This window comes from Corvus hawaiiensis, chromosome 5 (assembly GCF_020740725.1).
Source record: "Corvus hawaiiensis isolate bCorHaw1 chromosome 5, bCorHaw1.pri.cur, whole genome shotgun sequence".
Taxonomy (NCBI): domain Eukaryota; kingdom Metazoa; phylum Chordata; class Aves; order Passeriformes; family Corvidae; genus Corvus; species Corvus hawaiiensis.
Window position 1 is genome coordinate 33,539,996 of NC_063217.1, and position 16,355 is coordinate 33,556,350.

General features: G+C 38.7%; 1 protein-coding gene across 5 annotated transcripts; it reads right to left on the reverse strand.

Annotated features, from left to right (window-relative positions):
- Positions 1 to 29: 29 nt before the first annotated feature.
- On the reverse strand, positions 30 to 16,341 carry PRIMPOL (primase and DNA directed polymerase). Of its 5 annotated transcripts, XM_048304168.1 has the most exons (14): positions 16,270 to 16,285; positions 14,978 to 15,063; positions 12,281 to 12,465; positions 11,181 to 11,272; positions 10,028 to 10,169; positions 8,424 to 8,571; positions 6,813 to 7,097; positions 5,082 to 5,244; positions 3,785 to 3,882; positions 3,286 to 3,372; positions 3,090 to 3,198; positions 1,840 to 1,922; positions 1,715 to 1,761; positions 30 to 705 (listed from the first exon to the last, which is right to left on the reverse strand). In XM_048304168.1, exons 2-14 carry the CDS (start codon positions 14,997 to 14,999, stop codon positions 400 to 402), a joined length of 1,767 nt encoding a protein of 588 aa, XP_048160125.1. In that variant the 5' UTR covers positions 15,000 to 15,063; positions 16,270 to 16,285; the 3' UTR covers positions 30 to 399. The 5 variants fall into 5 exon arrangements, with proteins under 5 accessions (XP_048160125.1, XP_048160128.1, XP_048160126.1 ...); XM_048304171.1 differs by lacking the exon at positions 14,978 to 15,063 and having other exon boundaries at positions 16,270 to 16,341; XM_048304169.1 differs by lacking the exon at positions 14,978 to 15,063 and having other exon boundaries at positions 16,227 to 16,313.
- Between the last annotated feature and the right edge of the window lie 14 nt (positions 16,342 to 16,355).

Consider the following 16,355-nt stretch of genomic DNA (forward strand, 5'->3'; position numbering starts at 1 on the left):
AGAGAACACAGACTTTAGTTGAACAAAGATAAATAGACAAATCTTTTTATTAAATCTGCATTTGAAATATATTATTTCATCCTGTTTATGGAAATGAAGAAGTCTGTTTTGTTGGCTTCTCAATAAAACTTGGACATACAACTAACAAAACAGAAACTGTACCGCAAAGAGCGTTAAAAGTGCTAAGCTTGGAGCAGCATTCATGACGTTTATTTTCTTAGTCCAATGCTCTTCAGCCCCCACGTAATCTTCCATGATCTCCTCATGCCTATTGAAGTTCACCCAGGCACTCCATTCTTTGTCTTACAGCTCTAGAGTGGTGCTTGTGAACTACCCCCCAGGACCTTTCACATCAGCACATGACACACAAGTGTCATTCATTGCTGGCCAGGCCTGGGCTCAGCTGCCTTCTTTAGTGTAGGTATCTTCTCTCCTTAAAGCTTCCAAAAGAACTTCATCCGAGATTTCTTCCATGGCATAATTCAGACTATCATCTGCAGCTTCAGCTAGTTCCACGTCTTCAGCAGCTTCTAGGAAACAGGCATCATCACTTGTGTTTTCCCACTCGCTGTCTGACAACAGGAGGTCTTGAGTCCAGCTGTTCTCTGGAGCTACTGAGCTTTTTGACAAGTCTGACGCATTAGAATGTGGATTTACTTTTCCTTCTGTGTGGCCCCTGTCATCCATGCGCGTGGACTCTTCTTCCTTTGAGAAACAAGAACACTACTTACTTCATATGAAAATACTCTTCATACCTTTAACTGCTCTGCAAGTGTGAAGCTTGTGCTGTCACACAGAATGGATACTGCAGAAAGCTGGCCAACAGGACAAGATTTTCCAGCATGTTCATGGATACCCACATTAACCTGTGGAAGCCTATTTTAATAGGAGTAGAACATGCATAACAAAATAAGGATGTTGTTTGTCTAGCACCATACAAGTAGCCTCTTGAATACAGCTTCATAAAATAATACAAGATTAAGACCAACTTCAGTGTCTGTTCAAAAATACTGTCAGGACCTGAAAATAGTTAAATGACACTTTCTATGAAACAACACTAATAGCTATTGATGAGCTGCCTGAGAGAGCTTCACATGCCATTCTGCTGTGTGACATTTAGAGCTGTAAATTTAAATTTAAATGTTGCAAAAATGCCAATTCTTATTGCCTAAGCAGTGCAAAAACTCGTATGTTCAGGGTGTAGAGTCTACGTGCAGCATCAGGTCAGTTGAAATATTCTGTTTGGGGAAATGTGCTGTTTTAATACACTAAAATGGAGATAAATGAATTTCAGAAGTGAGGGTCACTGACTTATATTTGACTCTGGCTGACTCACGTGTTCCAGAACCAGTTCTATTTTACCTTACCCAGCATGAAGTCAGACATGCACAGCAGAGCTAGACTTGGGCAGTTTGTCTGTTCTGCACCTGGAGCGGCCTTGTGGCTTAGAAGTTGGGAACTGCTGTTCACATCAGAACAGAAGAAAGTCTTTAGTCCCAGGTGAAGTTAGGCAATTCCAGTAACTTAGCACTGCTGGAGAACTTAAAAATGAATATATGGAGCTACTACACCAGCACAGCTGCTCTGGGGACCTCTTCTGTATCACTGTAACAGTGAGTGGAGCTCTCCCAGCAGAGTGGGATGTTAGTGGGAATATCCAAGGACTTCCAGATACTCACAAGAGCTTGAGCATCTCAATAGGACAAAAACGTACCTCTTTGAAAAGAGATGGGAGGCATATCCCAGGCGGTAATGGAAAACCTAAATCAAATAAAAGGCATTAATTAAAGTTAACATTAGAAAAAGTATTAAATATAATTGAGATCACAGGCTACTTACTTTGTGATTTGAAGTTTTGTTCTCTGCAGACAGGATCGTGACACTTTTGATACCAGACTTCATTCTTTAGATCTACCAGAATCCTAAGAATGAAATTATTTCGTTTTTTAGTAACAGTCATAAATGAAGTGAATTCATACAGTAGGAAACTCTAAATGAACAGGTTTTGTTTGTCCTCAGCTATGCACATTGCTTTCATACTCTTGGCAGACTTACTCCACACTTGTTTTGTATGATTTTTAGTAAACTTCAGGTTTCTTAAGTTAAAAGAAATAATTTTTAAGACTAACATCTGAAAGTGAAATTTAGTCAACTTCATTACGTTAAGCTTCATTACATCAAATTAAGATTAGCATATGGGACTTATCTGTAAGATAAGACTTTGTTGCTGCTGCTGTTACAGATGATTGCATTATAAAAGCCAAATAAAATCACTATTTTCTGTCAGCTGATTAGGCCACCCAGCTTTTTCAGCTGTGTTTTAGAAATACCAAACTTCAAGCAACTCACTTGAGAAACAGCAAGTTCATCTAGGTGTGGGGTTTTTTGAATAAAAAACACACAAAAACACATTCCTTATGTTTCAGTGGTTTTAAATCTTACATAAAATTATTTTTAAGTTAAAATACTTATACTAATTGTATACTGTAATTCTAACATAATCTAAAAACCTGACTTTCCATCACTTATTTTGCTAAAACTAGAGGAAATCTGAGGCCTTGTAGTGTCACTAGCAAAACTCATCTTGATTCATGTTACAGGAATTACCATTCTAAAATGGCAGTTCTCGGCTCAAATGAGAGAGTCATTTTAATAACCTAAGAATGTAGTTTCAGATGCACTGTAAATTAATTCAAAAGAGGTCTACTTGCTTTCTTATTTTTCAGCTTCCTAGCTGGGAAGTATCAAAGCATAGTACTGCTTAATAGCTTTAACATACTCTGAATTTTATGTTAGCATCTTTGGGCCCATATTTTAAATACCATGAATATTATGTCATAGAACTATAAGAAATAAAGGTCCAGTTATCACAAAGTAAACTTGGAGGAGGATAAATAGTTTCTTTGGGTTTGGGGGGGGGGGGGGGGGGGGGTTTGTAATTGAAACATTGTATCCCCACAGAGCAAGACAGCAGAAATGGTAACAGTTGCTGATTCTATTCATAAGAGTTTTCTCAGCATTTTTTGAGAGTAACAGTTGAACAGGAAAATAAATAAAGCTGTTTTAAACTGAATAGTTAAAGAACATACATTATGTTGTTACTTTTGTGAGCTCTTCCAATATTTTCACACCAACGGTAACCAGAAATATCATAAATAATTAGTTCTTTGAGAGAGAAGTAACTCCACTGTCGTATCCCTGAGGAAAAACAAAATTAATTCTTTAAATTCTTTAGAAATAGTGCTGCAGTAGACTAATTTGTAAATAGTAAGGTGGCCTCTTTACCTCCTTGCAGCCCATCTTTATTAACCAAAGAACGAACAAAATTATCGATTTCTGGATATGGTGAACCCTGGTAACCTTCCATGGGATCTGTTAAACCAAAGGCCACAAACACACACCGTTAGAGGGTTTGCCACTGTGATGCATCATTGTAACACACATTATATAGACCATAGGCATAAAATGTACCTGAATCACATCACACCCTTAAATAAAACCAGGGATAAATTCCTTGTTAGTTTCTTGTAGATCTTTAAAGGGCTACTACCCCCACCCCCAAGGTGCAGAGGGAGCTGAGACAAAGCAAGACAGCAGTGGGTACAGGAGGGGAGGGTCAGTGGCATTCAGGTGCTGCAGAGCATCCTTCAGTGCAGATGTGCTCTGCCTTCTGCAGAAAGGCAGCTGAAGAAGGACCCTCCTAGAAGCTATCAGGTGTACAAGTCACAGAATATCTAAGCTAAGAGTATTTTTTTTTCTATGCAGTAGAAAAGGCTTGAGGTACCTCTGCTTCCTCTGGTAGTTTTACTGTTTAAAAAAGCAGACATTTTTCTCTCCTTCTCTGAAAAGCCAGATGACAGAACTTTTATGTCATCACTCGCTCTGAAGAAAGGAGAGAATGCAAAGGAAAATGTATGATTCTTACAGCATAACACAGTACAGCGTAACTCACTGTAACATGCCACAGGATGGCACAACATGACACAGCACTGGGCTCAGGGGTGGGCCAGGAGACCTCCAGAGGTCCCTGCCAATCTTGCTCAGCCCGCGATTTGCTGTGCACCTTTCCCTGTCCCTGGTGCACTTTCCGTCTGGCTTTGGCAGTTTCCCTGACTCCCACCACAGGACGGGGGTTCCTCATCCACAACAGCAACATTTGGTTCCTGGCCAAAGTCCCAGGACCCGGCCATTTAATGACTGCTGGTCCACATTCCCACAGCAGGATGTGCTCTAGATGTAGTATTTATGCAAATACACCCTTTGAAAGGTTTCCATTTTTTTTTTTTCTCTACAATGAACTGCTTTTCCTTGCCATATTGCTAACTGGAAGCCAGATGATCACAGAAGCCTAAATTCAAGACGGCAGAATTTCTCATCCATATTTATGGCAGATTCAGCTGATGTCTATGACCTGAATACACTACATGGTTTATTGGCATCAGTTCTGGATAATGAACATTTCAAGATATAAAACCTGAAGTCAGAACAGAGACATGTTTTCAATAAAAATACGATACCATTTTAACCTTCTTTCTGCTACAGCAATAGTTAGGATCTTCTTGAGATAGGGTATGACATATCAGAGGTTTAGATTAGATACAGAAACCTCGATGATTGTCCGTATGAGTACCCAACCTAAGGAGGTGTCTGTACCAAATGGGAAATCTGGTATGCAAGAAAACACGGACAGAAATCCCTTTTATTTCTTATCCTACTTTGAAAAATATTCAGACTTCTCATGTTTAACTGACTAGAAGTCTGTAAGCTTTGCTTCCAGAACAACACAGAAGCTGACCAAACTTAACAATGGTTATGTTTTGGCATTTTGAGTGTGTATAGAGAAATGAGGCGTAATTCAGAAGCCATATCATGTTTGAAGGCAGGTTTAACAGAAGAACAGGACTCCCAAGAAATTTTTCTTCAAAACCAAGAAATTCTACTAGGAACTCCTAAATTACACTGTAACAATGTTAATGGAATAATTGCTCATTCACAATAGTTATCTGTAACTGCTGCAGGAGAATTATCATTAAAATATGTATTTAAAAATATTGTAAATTTGACTAAAATTAAGTAATTACCCAATGTTGCAGATTAAAGAGGAAAGAAAATACGCTTCTTCCAAGGAAACATCCTTTTCACAGTTGGGGATAAAATTATTATCCTCTGCTATCTTCAGAATCACATTTTTTCCTGCTTTTGATGACTTATACATCCGGAAATTTCTGTTCCTTGTATAAACTCCTACAGGAAAACAGATATTTTTTAACATAGCAGTGCTGGCTAGGATTTAAGATATTGAGCACTTGTAAATAAAACAATCTTCCTTAGGCCCAGCTAAGAGTCTAATGAATGGACAGAAACTGTTACTACCTGGCTCACATCCCACAGAAGAAATGCAACAAAACAAGATCACACACACATTTACACTTTTATGTTACAGAAGAGTTAAGACAAGTGCTCCACATCTCTACACAGGCATTTTAATCATTCTAATTGGTGCTTTCGTAATATCTCCGCAAAATACAACTGAGCCCAAAAAGCTGCACCATTATTTTAACCAGGAACAACTTAATCAACCTTTCTGTTTTCTGTGGACTGCTTCACAGCTTTTCTGAGGCATATATCCAGTCTCATTTCCAATCTCAAAAACAAACAACTAAAAAATGAACATATATCTTAACATTGAATAATCTATCTAATAATTGATTGAGAAGGTGAGTTTTATTTGCAGGTTGCATTTGATTTTCATGAAGAGAAAAGGACTTACAGAGCCCATACAAGATGAACATCACAAAGCTTTCTGTCACTGCAGCCTCATGATATAATTCAGTATTTCAGCAATTTTAGCTTTAGCTTTCCAATTTTGAGGTAATGTGTATAACATAAATATTGAGGATGGGTAATTTTGGGGAACTAACATCAAATTCTCAAAAGGTGAGACAGGTAACAAACTGTTTTTATTTAATTTCCATTCACAAATATGCTTGAAAGAATTTTGAACATTAAGTGAAAGTAATCTTTCTGACTCAGTAACAGAGAAGCCTACTGTAGCCAAGTTTGGGATTACATTTCAGTAGATCAGACATACTGAAGAGGCCCACAATAAAAGTGATCCTGAATTCCATGAGAAGAATTTGAAGGAATGGGGGTTCTTCAGAAGAGTCTGAGGAAAAAACCCAAGGTAAAGTCCTGTGCAAAAGCGGGCTAAGCTACTTTCATTTCCCTGACACAAGGCAAAAGCAGAAAAAACAGATAGGGAGTTGAAAAAGGCAGGAACTTTCAAACTCTAGTTTGACTACAGGTGTTGTGCTCCTGGAGTTTTGTAACACTCTAATACCATGAACAGGCTAAGCCCAGCTGGACCATGAAATACCCAACCCCAAATTTCTATTATTCCATCATTGAAACATAACAACTGCCATTCCAAACAGGAAAAGAAAGCTCAATTCATACATGTAAAATACAGAAAGCCATGCCTCTAAGACTTGTTCTATTATTAAGCAGCTTCTAATTCAACTGAAATAACACAAATGCAATATATGCCATCCTCTTTTAATCCAAATGGGAGCACTAAGCCCTTAAGGGGAAAAACAAAATTAGTCTTGTGTGGCAAGAATTACTTTAAACTTCAGAATAAAATAATTAAATGTAGTAATGATCCCAGTTTCAGCATGTATTTGAAGTCTCACCGTAGGGACAACGGTAAGAACACCACTGTTCTTACTCTTTGTAATCAAAGATTAAGGAACATCTATCTCATTCTTAACCTTTGTTGCATCCCAGAGAGCTTTAAAAACACTTATATTTACCTAGATCCACAAAAAGTTGGTTGTTGCCTTCTTTATCATTTACTATTAGGAAAGAAAAATCCAAATTTTCTCCCTGGTGTGACATTTCCACATCCTCTGTTTTGTGAGCAATGGCTGGCCAGTCTTTAGAAGCATCTTCAACAGCTGTGAGGTTTGGAAGAGAACCATCTAATCCAACTCCTGCAGAACACTGGAAAACATGCCCTGCTTCTTCTGTTGGAATCACAGCAGCCTTACTCTCCATTAATCTTATGGCAGGCTGCAAAATGGTCCTCACAAAGTTACCTTAAAAACAACCAAAAAAGTCCAAAAGCAAGTAATGTCATCTATGAGTCAAAAAAGAACTGACCGAGTTCCTGTGCAAACATTTTTCAAAACAACCAAGATGGAAGTGGTCGAAGTTCAGGGTCTTTTTAGCCCTTCTGGATTTTTAAAGAGAAATCTTTCAACCTGCCCACTGTATAAAATGGTTCTGGTCAGTAACTGAGAAAACAACACCTCACAAGAAATTGTACTAAACGTCTTAAAAAAAAAAAAACCCTAAATATTAACAAACTCAGATTTAAGATTCTGAAAAGGTTGTGATTGTCCCCCTCACTACTGCTTTCCCTAATTTCACTTTCAGAATGATTGAAGCATTTACTTGCAACTTCATGGTGTATTTACTGATGTAAGAGCTTGACCAAAGCTTACTCCAACAACACATTGCTTTCACTTTCACAAAAGTATTTTATAATGACTTTTCAAACTCCCAGTATTGTAATTCAACTCCCATTGTACCTCCAGGCTCTGCTAGATGGTAACCAAAGACAGACAAATAAAAACCATTCGTTTTAGGCCAAATTAGTTCTAGGGAGAAAACAAGAGAATAGTATAAATACAGATGTGGGAAAAAAAACCTATGAAGTGGAAGGAATATTGGCAAGGATGATTCTGCAGTTGTTGGATGAAGCTTCCCTGGGGAACATCAATGAATATGAAATACTGTTCTTTCCATGCTATATATCAGCAGAATGACTCAGCATATCAAGCATCAAGATCATCATTATCCTCATAATTCATTACAGGATTACTGGGACACACAAATTAGTCAAAACAACCCTAAACTGGCAATTCTCTGTATTGGAGTTGCCATATCCAAGAAATCCCAACTTACATCAACAATTAAAATTGCTTTCAGCTTTCTCCTTATCATGTTTATGCACAGGTGGCTTGAAATCATCTTTGTCCTGCCTTTTTGACCCAGTGCTGAGGAGAAATTAACTGTATTTAGAGCAAATAACAATAGCTTTAATTGTTATGACTGACATTAACCTGAAAATTAAGGAGTCATAGACTTGCCAGTTTCATAGAAATCTGTATTTTTGTAAATAAAACATACAGGCACAAAAAAAGTTACATTTCTGCAAACACACATGCTAATCATAGGAAAAGAAAGTAGAAGATGAGAAAAAACAAGGCTTAATGAAATATACAGTAATTTCTGCTGGGAATACATATTTGTTTCCACATATAATTCCATTAAAATAAACAGTCAAATGTGAGATGGCACTGTACAAAGTCAAAACCTCACCTTTTATTTCTAGGTGTAAGAGAAAAGAACACACTTACCAACATGAGTATTATCCTTAAATACAGTGTTTTGGGGTAGAAATATTAAGTGCCGACTAAACTTTTCATCAGTACTGGAATCCAAGTTCAAGACATCTTTTGATGAGCAATTTACATCATAAAGTTCTTTTAATTTTTGGCTGACAAGCTGAAATTATAAACACAAATTATGTTATTCTACTCTAGCATTTTTAGTAGTCGTATCTATAAAACCTAACACAAATTCACATTCTACATTTTTTCCAAGGTCTTTTTTGTCCCCTCATTTTGAGCATACAATTAATTTAATTCAAACTAACCCATATCAAATTTTAACCAAGTTTGATGTAGACTGTGTTTCCTTAAATATGCAAGTCACTTAACACTTTAACAGTGATAAGCTAAGGAGACTTTGAGTTTCACAGGTCAAAGTCTAGTTAGGTGGCTTTACCCTGCAGGTTGTTTTCCACCACAAAGCAGTTCACACCCACAGTGACAATGTTGGTAATGCAGGCTCACCAGGAGTGGAAATGGAGGCTGTCATGCTATAAAGGAGTGGTGAGCCAATTCAGTGTTACGGTTTAGCTAATTCATTGGTATGACTCCATGAACAATAACTAAGCAGAAAACTTATTTCACTCTAAATTAGCTCTAAAAAAATCTTCTATATGCTAAGCTAGTGATTACTCATATTTAGGACTGGGACTCAGAACCTAAAGATCTGGAAGCTTTGAGTTTTAGCAGCTCAGATCCCCCATTCAGCAAATCCAAAGTCCTCTTCTTAACCTGAGGAATCACTACATTTCAGATAATAATGGATAAATGCCTTCAGATTCTCTCTCAATTCTTTATGAAGGAATGACCTCAATAATCTTACTTATGTTCATTTCTAACTAGAGACATGTAGGTGACAGAAGTCTCACAAACAGGCATCCACTCATGATGAGATTTTATTAAAACAGAAGATATTCTTCTAAAAACATATGAATGCCATATTGCACTTGCAGAGAGCTCATTTTCCAAAAATGTTTGCAATAAAATGGAAACTGCACTCATTAATACAATTGATAATTAGCAAAGGTATTTAAGTACCAAATTGGTAAATGCAGTCACATGATGCTCTCTACATCATAATTTAACTAAACTACAATGAACTGTCATCTAAAGAAACCTTCAGGAGGGATTCATCTAAGCCTTGACTATGACTATGCCTATGACTGCACCATCAGGCAAAGGGAATGAACTGAGGTATATATGAATGGAACTTTTACTGATGCCACTTTAAAGAGTACCTAAACATTCCTTCAGTTTTACAGCTTTGAAGTGGCAGAGCACATAAAACAATCTTCAAAAGTAAACTTACCATGTCAGTAAACCTACCATGAATAAAAACGGTCCAACAGCCATCATTCTTTATTTTTGTCTCTCAATTATATTTTTTGTCTCTCACTTTGATTAAACCCTTGCTTTAATTAAAACAGTATTTTTACTTAATTAAAAATACCCACTGGGTCTACAATTCTTTTAATTTTACTATAGCATAATCAAGATAAAGTGGTAAATACTTTGGTTTCATATTAAATTAACAACTAATTCATCTACAACATGACTTTGCTCCAGTTTACCTCAATTAACTTCATGACCATACTCTTGCCATCTGCACCAGGATTCGCTGGTTTGTAAAACTCCAAATCAAAATAAAGTTTGCAAGCATCTTTTTCGGGAATTACTTCATAGCAATGCATAAGACTTGTTTTGTAACCTTTGCTAAGGAAAAAAAAATAATCACAACCTCTCATGATAAACATTATGAGTGTGATAAACATGCTTATCAGTTGCAAACAACATCCCACATATTTGATTCTGCAATCAACCACCCATATTAAAAAATGTAGTATATATAGTATACTACATATATATAGGCTACTATATATAGTAGCCCTATAATGCTTTGAAAAATGTGTAAGTAACATCAGCATCAAATATCAACAAAGATTATTTGTCTGGCGTAGAATTTAATTTTGTAAAGTATTCTCCTCTCCATACCCCCCACCCTGCCCCAGTCTTACAATACATACAGAAATGTTGTTGAGAATTCAAGGAACTATGAAAACTACAGTAAAGAACTTATCACTCATATATCTTTAGCACAAACAAAGAAACTACATAGAGTTTTTTAAACTAAATTTTAAAATAATCTCATTTTCAATTTGAGAAAAAAATCAGGCTTTTTGTATAAAAATTGATTCCGATTTCTTTTACTTCATAGCCAAATGTTTTATTGTAAAAGAAACAAATGGGGGGAAAAGTTCAGCACATGACCAAATTGTCAATACTTGGAACTACATCATGCAAATACAAACCCATAAATCAGGTACCAGACATCTGCATTAACGCCCACTGAAACTGCTGTATGACTAGTCAGAGAAGTATGGCTTTGTCACGTGTTGGTACGATCCCCTGAGGAAAGCTGACAGCAAAAGCAAATCTACTGCTAATAAATTTCAGTTCAACAGACAGAGTCCTTAATTCACAGGAAATAGTGGCAACCTGCTACTCAAAAGGAAGTTGAAACCTGCTATAGAATATACTGTTTTGTCCTTATGAAGGCTTTTCCCATTGCCAAGATGAAACCTCAGGCAACCATTACAGCTCTGTGCTACTCAGAGCAGAAGCTGGCTCCTCGGAATACCTATCCAGTGACAGCTCTTACTAGGTAGGATACCCAGTATAGCACTATCTTTTAGTAACATACAGGATACCTTCTCAAATACTCACGTGTAATAAAACCAGAGCTCTTTATACGTTGTCACAAGGTAAAATCTCTCTCCATTCTGTGTGTTCTTTTCCAAAGCAAACACATGAACATCCTTTTTAAATAAAAACATTGAAGTTTTATTCAAAGAACCAGTTTAAATCTTCAGAAGTTCCTACTTGGCATCAACTAAAGGCTAGTAAATACTAGAGAACTATAAGCAGATCTCTTATCCTTTTCCAAGCTCAGTAGCATCTAGTTTTAATTTAGAACGTCATTCTGATTTCAGTTACATGGGTAAAACTTCGAAGCTTTTCTTTGCTGTGCATTAATGTAAACTGTTTTCTCTGTAAACTCTTGGTTTTTCTGATCAGTGGCAAGTGCATCTGAAGGGGGGAGGAACAATGTCCTGAAAGGAGCAGCCTCATGGACATGAAGGACAGTACAAGCTTCATGGCAAATATTCTTCAGACATTATGTTGTTTAGAACCAAGAATGGAAATTTGAGAAGAAAACAGAAAAAAACTACTGCCAAGCCAATGAGAACCCATTTTGGAAAACAGGCTGCCAGGATTAAATACCTGAAACAGCGTGGAGAAAAACACAATACTTTATTTAAAAATAGCCATCAATTTGAGAAGTATTAAACTGAAAACAGAGGATACCTTTCACACAATATTTATTTGGCTGATCACTTCTAATCATCTGAACCTGCTGCTCAGATGCCACTGGAGAGTTGTATTGTTTGTATTTAGTCTCTGCCTCTTCTTTATCTTTTTCTTCCTCATTTTTTCCTCCTCTTTCTTCCTACTCAATTCTCACTACCTTCACATTCTCCAGCCCACCCTGACAGCTTGTTCATCTTGAGAAGAACAAATTTATCACTACAATGTTACCAAAAAGTACTTCTACTGTTTGAAGTTAACACCACATATGAACTTGTATGTTAGAACAGAACTAGCACTTCTTAAAGATACCACCAGTGCAACATGACCTTGCTGTTTCAGGATTGGGAAGAAAAAGATCTTGCAAACTGATAAAGACTGCCCACAGCAATTTTAAATGGTGTTCAATCTTGAAAGTATATAAAAGAGTAGAGACATTTGCCTAACATATAATATACCTCTTTGCAGGTTTTTACATAATTAAAAGCTTCAGCCTGTCGAGAAAATATTTTCCAAATAGAGGATGGCATAGAGGGTTTGGACAGTCTTGGTCTATAAACCATAGGAAGAGGGTTTCTTTCATAGTGAGATGCTCGTTCTTCCACTTTCTTCAGTCTTTCTTGCCATTTTCTCTTCATTTCTCCTGAAGCAATTACACATAGTCAAATCAGTATCAATTTCTGTTTGCAAGTCAATTTTAATTTTAATATATCATGTACTCATCACTGCCTTTGATTCTGGTTTTGTTGCATGTAATTCATTAATTAACTGGGAGTAGTCAATATTCCAAAATCAACACCCAGCCCTGCTATGATGCTTATTTTAATATTAAATATCTCTACACTGTTTCGGAAGTACAAGAGCTTCATATTAATGCTATCAAAGATAAACACAACAGAATGACCACAGTAAGGGAAGGCCTAGAAAGTTTCATTTTTGTCTACAGAATGGTATTACACTCCTCAAAAACTATATGAACTGTTGTCTAGGCACATAACATTAGTAAGGAGTGAATACTGTTATTTTGCTTTATGGTTGGGGAGACAAATGAGATAATTAATTTGTACAGTAGTACAATACTTGAGTTCATAAGAAGAGCTAAGACTTCAGTGACTCTAGCTCTGAGCTCTGTATCTCAAAGCAAAAGAATTGAAATCCAAAATGAGGGCTCCATTCTCCACTGCCAACCTTTGCTATTGATCAGTAATACTTTCATCTGCTTTAAAAGCTCATGTACTTTTCCCAACCTTAAAATAGCAATCTTATCTCTTTTCAAGAAATAGAACCATGCAATAACTCTTGCTATCTTGAAACCTTTAAGCTTCTAGTTCCATAAAGTAATCCAAATGTTGTAGAGTAATGTAGTAAAGCATAAACACACAAGTGGAACACCTGCAAATCAGTAAAAAGCACTGCCAGGAAACTGAAACAGAGGAAGAGAGGCAAGAAGTAACAAACATGAAGGGGAATCTTCTTGTTTTGCCCAGCATAACTACTTGGTTCTCCTAACAGCCCCTGGGTTGCGGTGAAAGATAAAAATGAAACTGAGTGTACTGAGAAGTATTCAAACCTTTAACAAGCTGGATCCACAAGGTGAATTTAAGTATTTAAATATTCTTGTGGGGTCCCAAAGCCCAAATTTTAGATTCTCTCATTTCCCCCTCCAAGTTTTCCACAGCAAAAGTTCTTGGACACATATATTTCTGCCCACTGTTCTAAGCCTACCAGTGTCTTGATAGTCAGTGCCTGTGTCAAGTCTAAGTAACAGAATGTTTTTTCTCTAAAAGGGGTCAAACATTATCTCTATTGACCTTGTCAATCTTCTGACCTGTGCATTTTCTTCACTCCCTTTTTATGCTCTTAGTTTCTTCTCTGGGTATGAAAAGCTAGATTATAGTAAGCAATCAGCATTTCTCAGAAGTGCTAACAAAACTTTCAGTTTCATTTTCGTGCTGTTGGCTGTAAATTAACTGGGTGCAAAGGACATCCCTACATCAGCACTTTCCCACAAGGTGACCATTAGAAAGGGAAAGCAAAGGAGAAGCCCCATAATTCTCTATTAAACTTTCTAGTTATATCAGGCAGTATTTTTGCAGAAACACAGCTGGGAGGGTACCTGAACCTGGGAGAAGGTTGATGACCCTTACTTTAAACTGAAACCTATCATGGTTCTTGTAGTCCAAACACTCGGACTCTCAGCAGTCAAACATGTCAAGTCTTTTCAAGGTAACTTCAATTCCTGTGTGAACTATAACACAGCACATCTATTTAGAGCACATAAAATTTACACTCACAGACCAGCCTTCTGAGTTCACTGGGAAATTCCCACTTCATATCCCTCTCTTATGTCCCACCAGAAGTAAGGGCAGTACTTATTTTTTGTTTGACTTGACAGAAAGAAATTTTGTCACCAACATGTTTGGACTTCAGTGTTATTGACTCAGCAGGATGGAGAACCTGGAAAAATGTCTCCTGAGCAATGAGTTAAAGAACTTGCTATTTCATTTTCCCTATTTTATGGAAGACTACTTCTCCATTTACTTCTCATGATAATGACAAAACGTATTATCCACACCTACTGACAACTGAAGCTGAGACATGCAAATCAACTGCTACTCAAAATAACATTACATTTGTTTCCTGACTGGTGTATCATGCAACATAATTCTATAGCAGAATTCATGGTCCTTGACACAAATAAATCCATGAGATTTTCTCCCAGCTACTGATTCAGCCTTAGAAGAACACATTAAATTCCTTAACATTAGTGAAAATTAGCTTAGCTATCCTTACATTGAGCTGACAAGTGGCATACTAACAAACACTACTCATCTTCCCTCAACAACAACACGGAGCAACAGACTTTCATCTTGCCCTCCTAAAAGAGGAAGTGGCCTCTACAATTATAGAATGGGTGAGGTTGTAAGGGACCACAGTGGGTCACCTGGTCCAACCTCCCTGCTCGAGCAGGGCCATCCCAGAGCACATGGCATAGGATTGTGTCCAGTCAGTTCCTGAGTATCTGCAGTGGGGGAGGCTCCACAACCTCTCTGGACAGTCTATTCCAGTGTGCAGTCTGTTCCTCAAATTAAGATTGCAAGTGCAAAATTCAGTATATCTGACCTGGTGATAAGACCTCAAAAGTAGGTTAGTACCTGTTATGAGAAGCTGGAACATATAGTTTTCCAGTTATCTGACTTCTGCTACTGAAGGTCGATGTACAAATACGAAACCAACTGACCTGAAAGTTGATGAGGAAGCCAAAATTATCCCTCAGTGTCAGAGCACTATTGTGCAAGGCAGGTCTGTGGGCAGCCAGGGACATTCACCATGCAGGTAGGTGAGAACTCTGACGGAAGGGAAGGTCCTGCCGTGGTACAGGCCAGCTCACCCAAGGGGATCTCGCTCACTGAGGTCTGGAGGGGGGCTGCTCATTTAGTAATTGTCCCCATAGATTACTCTAGCTGGCCATTTCCTTTACAAACCACCATTCTGTCAGAATCACAGAATATTCTGAGTTGAAAACATCATCTAATCCAACTCCTGGCCCCGCACATGACCATCTCCAAGAGTCACAACGTGTACCTGAGAACGTTGTCCAAATGCTTCTTGAGCTCTGTCAGGCTTGATGTTACGACCACTTCCCTGGGGAGCCTGTTCCAGTGCCCAACCACCCTCTGGGTGAAGAACCTTTTCCTAATATCCAACCTAAACCTCCCCTGACACAGCTTCAGGCCATTCCCTTGGGTCCTGTCACTGGTCACCACAGAGAAGAGATCAGTGCCTGCCCCTCCTCCTCCCCTCATGAGGATGTTGAAGACCTCCTCGTGAAGACAATGAGGTCTCCCCTCAGTTTCCTCTTTTCCAGGCTGAACAGACCAAGTGACCTCAGCTGCTCCATATACAGCTTCCCCTCAAGGTCCTTCACCATCTTCCTTGCCCTCCTTTGGACACTCTAGTAGCTTTATATCCTTCTTACATTGCGGTTCCCAAAACTGGACACAGTATTTAATATGAGGCCACACCAACATAGTATAAACGTACCAGAACAGCACATTTGTTTCAGCAGGCACAGGAACTCAAACAACAGAGCAAACCTGACGAGGTTTGGGTTACACCATTCACACCCAAGAGCTACAAGGGCAGCCGTACCTGGCTCAGCCCTCGGAGCCCGCAGAGTGCGGTGGCTCAGTGTCCCCCCGTGGGGCCCGTCCCGGAGAGCCCCGCCGGGAGAGGAGAGGAGAGCAGAGCAGAGCAGAGCAGAGCAGAGAGAGAGCAGAGAGAGAGCAGAGAGAGAGCACAGCAGAGAGCACAGCAGAGAGCACAGCAGCCACCCCGTGCCTCCTCAGGCTGCCCTCGCACGCCTACCTCCGCGCCGGGAGCGGCTCGCACGACGGAACCCGCCTTCCCCGCGCCGCCGAGGCCGCTCCCGCCGTCCCAAACTCACCGCCAGTGCCCGCTGGCTGCCGGCATTGGGGAGGGGGCTGTCCGCCCGGGCTGCCCGCCCTGCGCGGGGAGGAGCCAGCGGGGCGC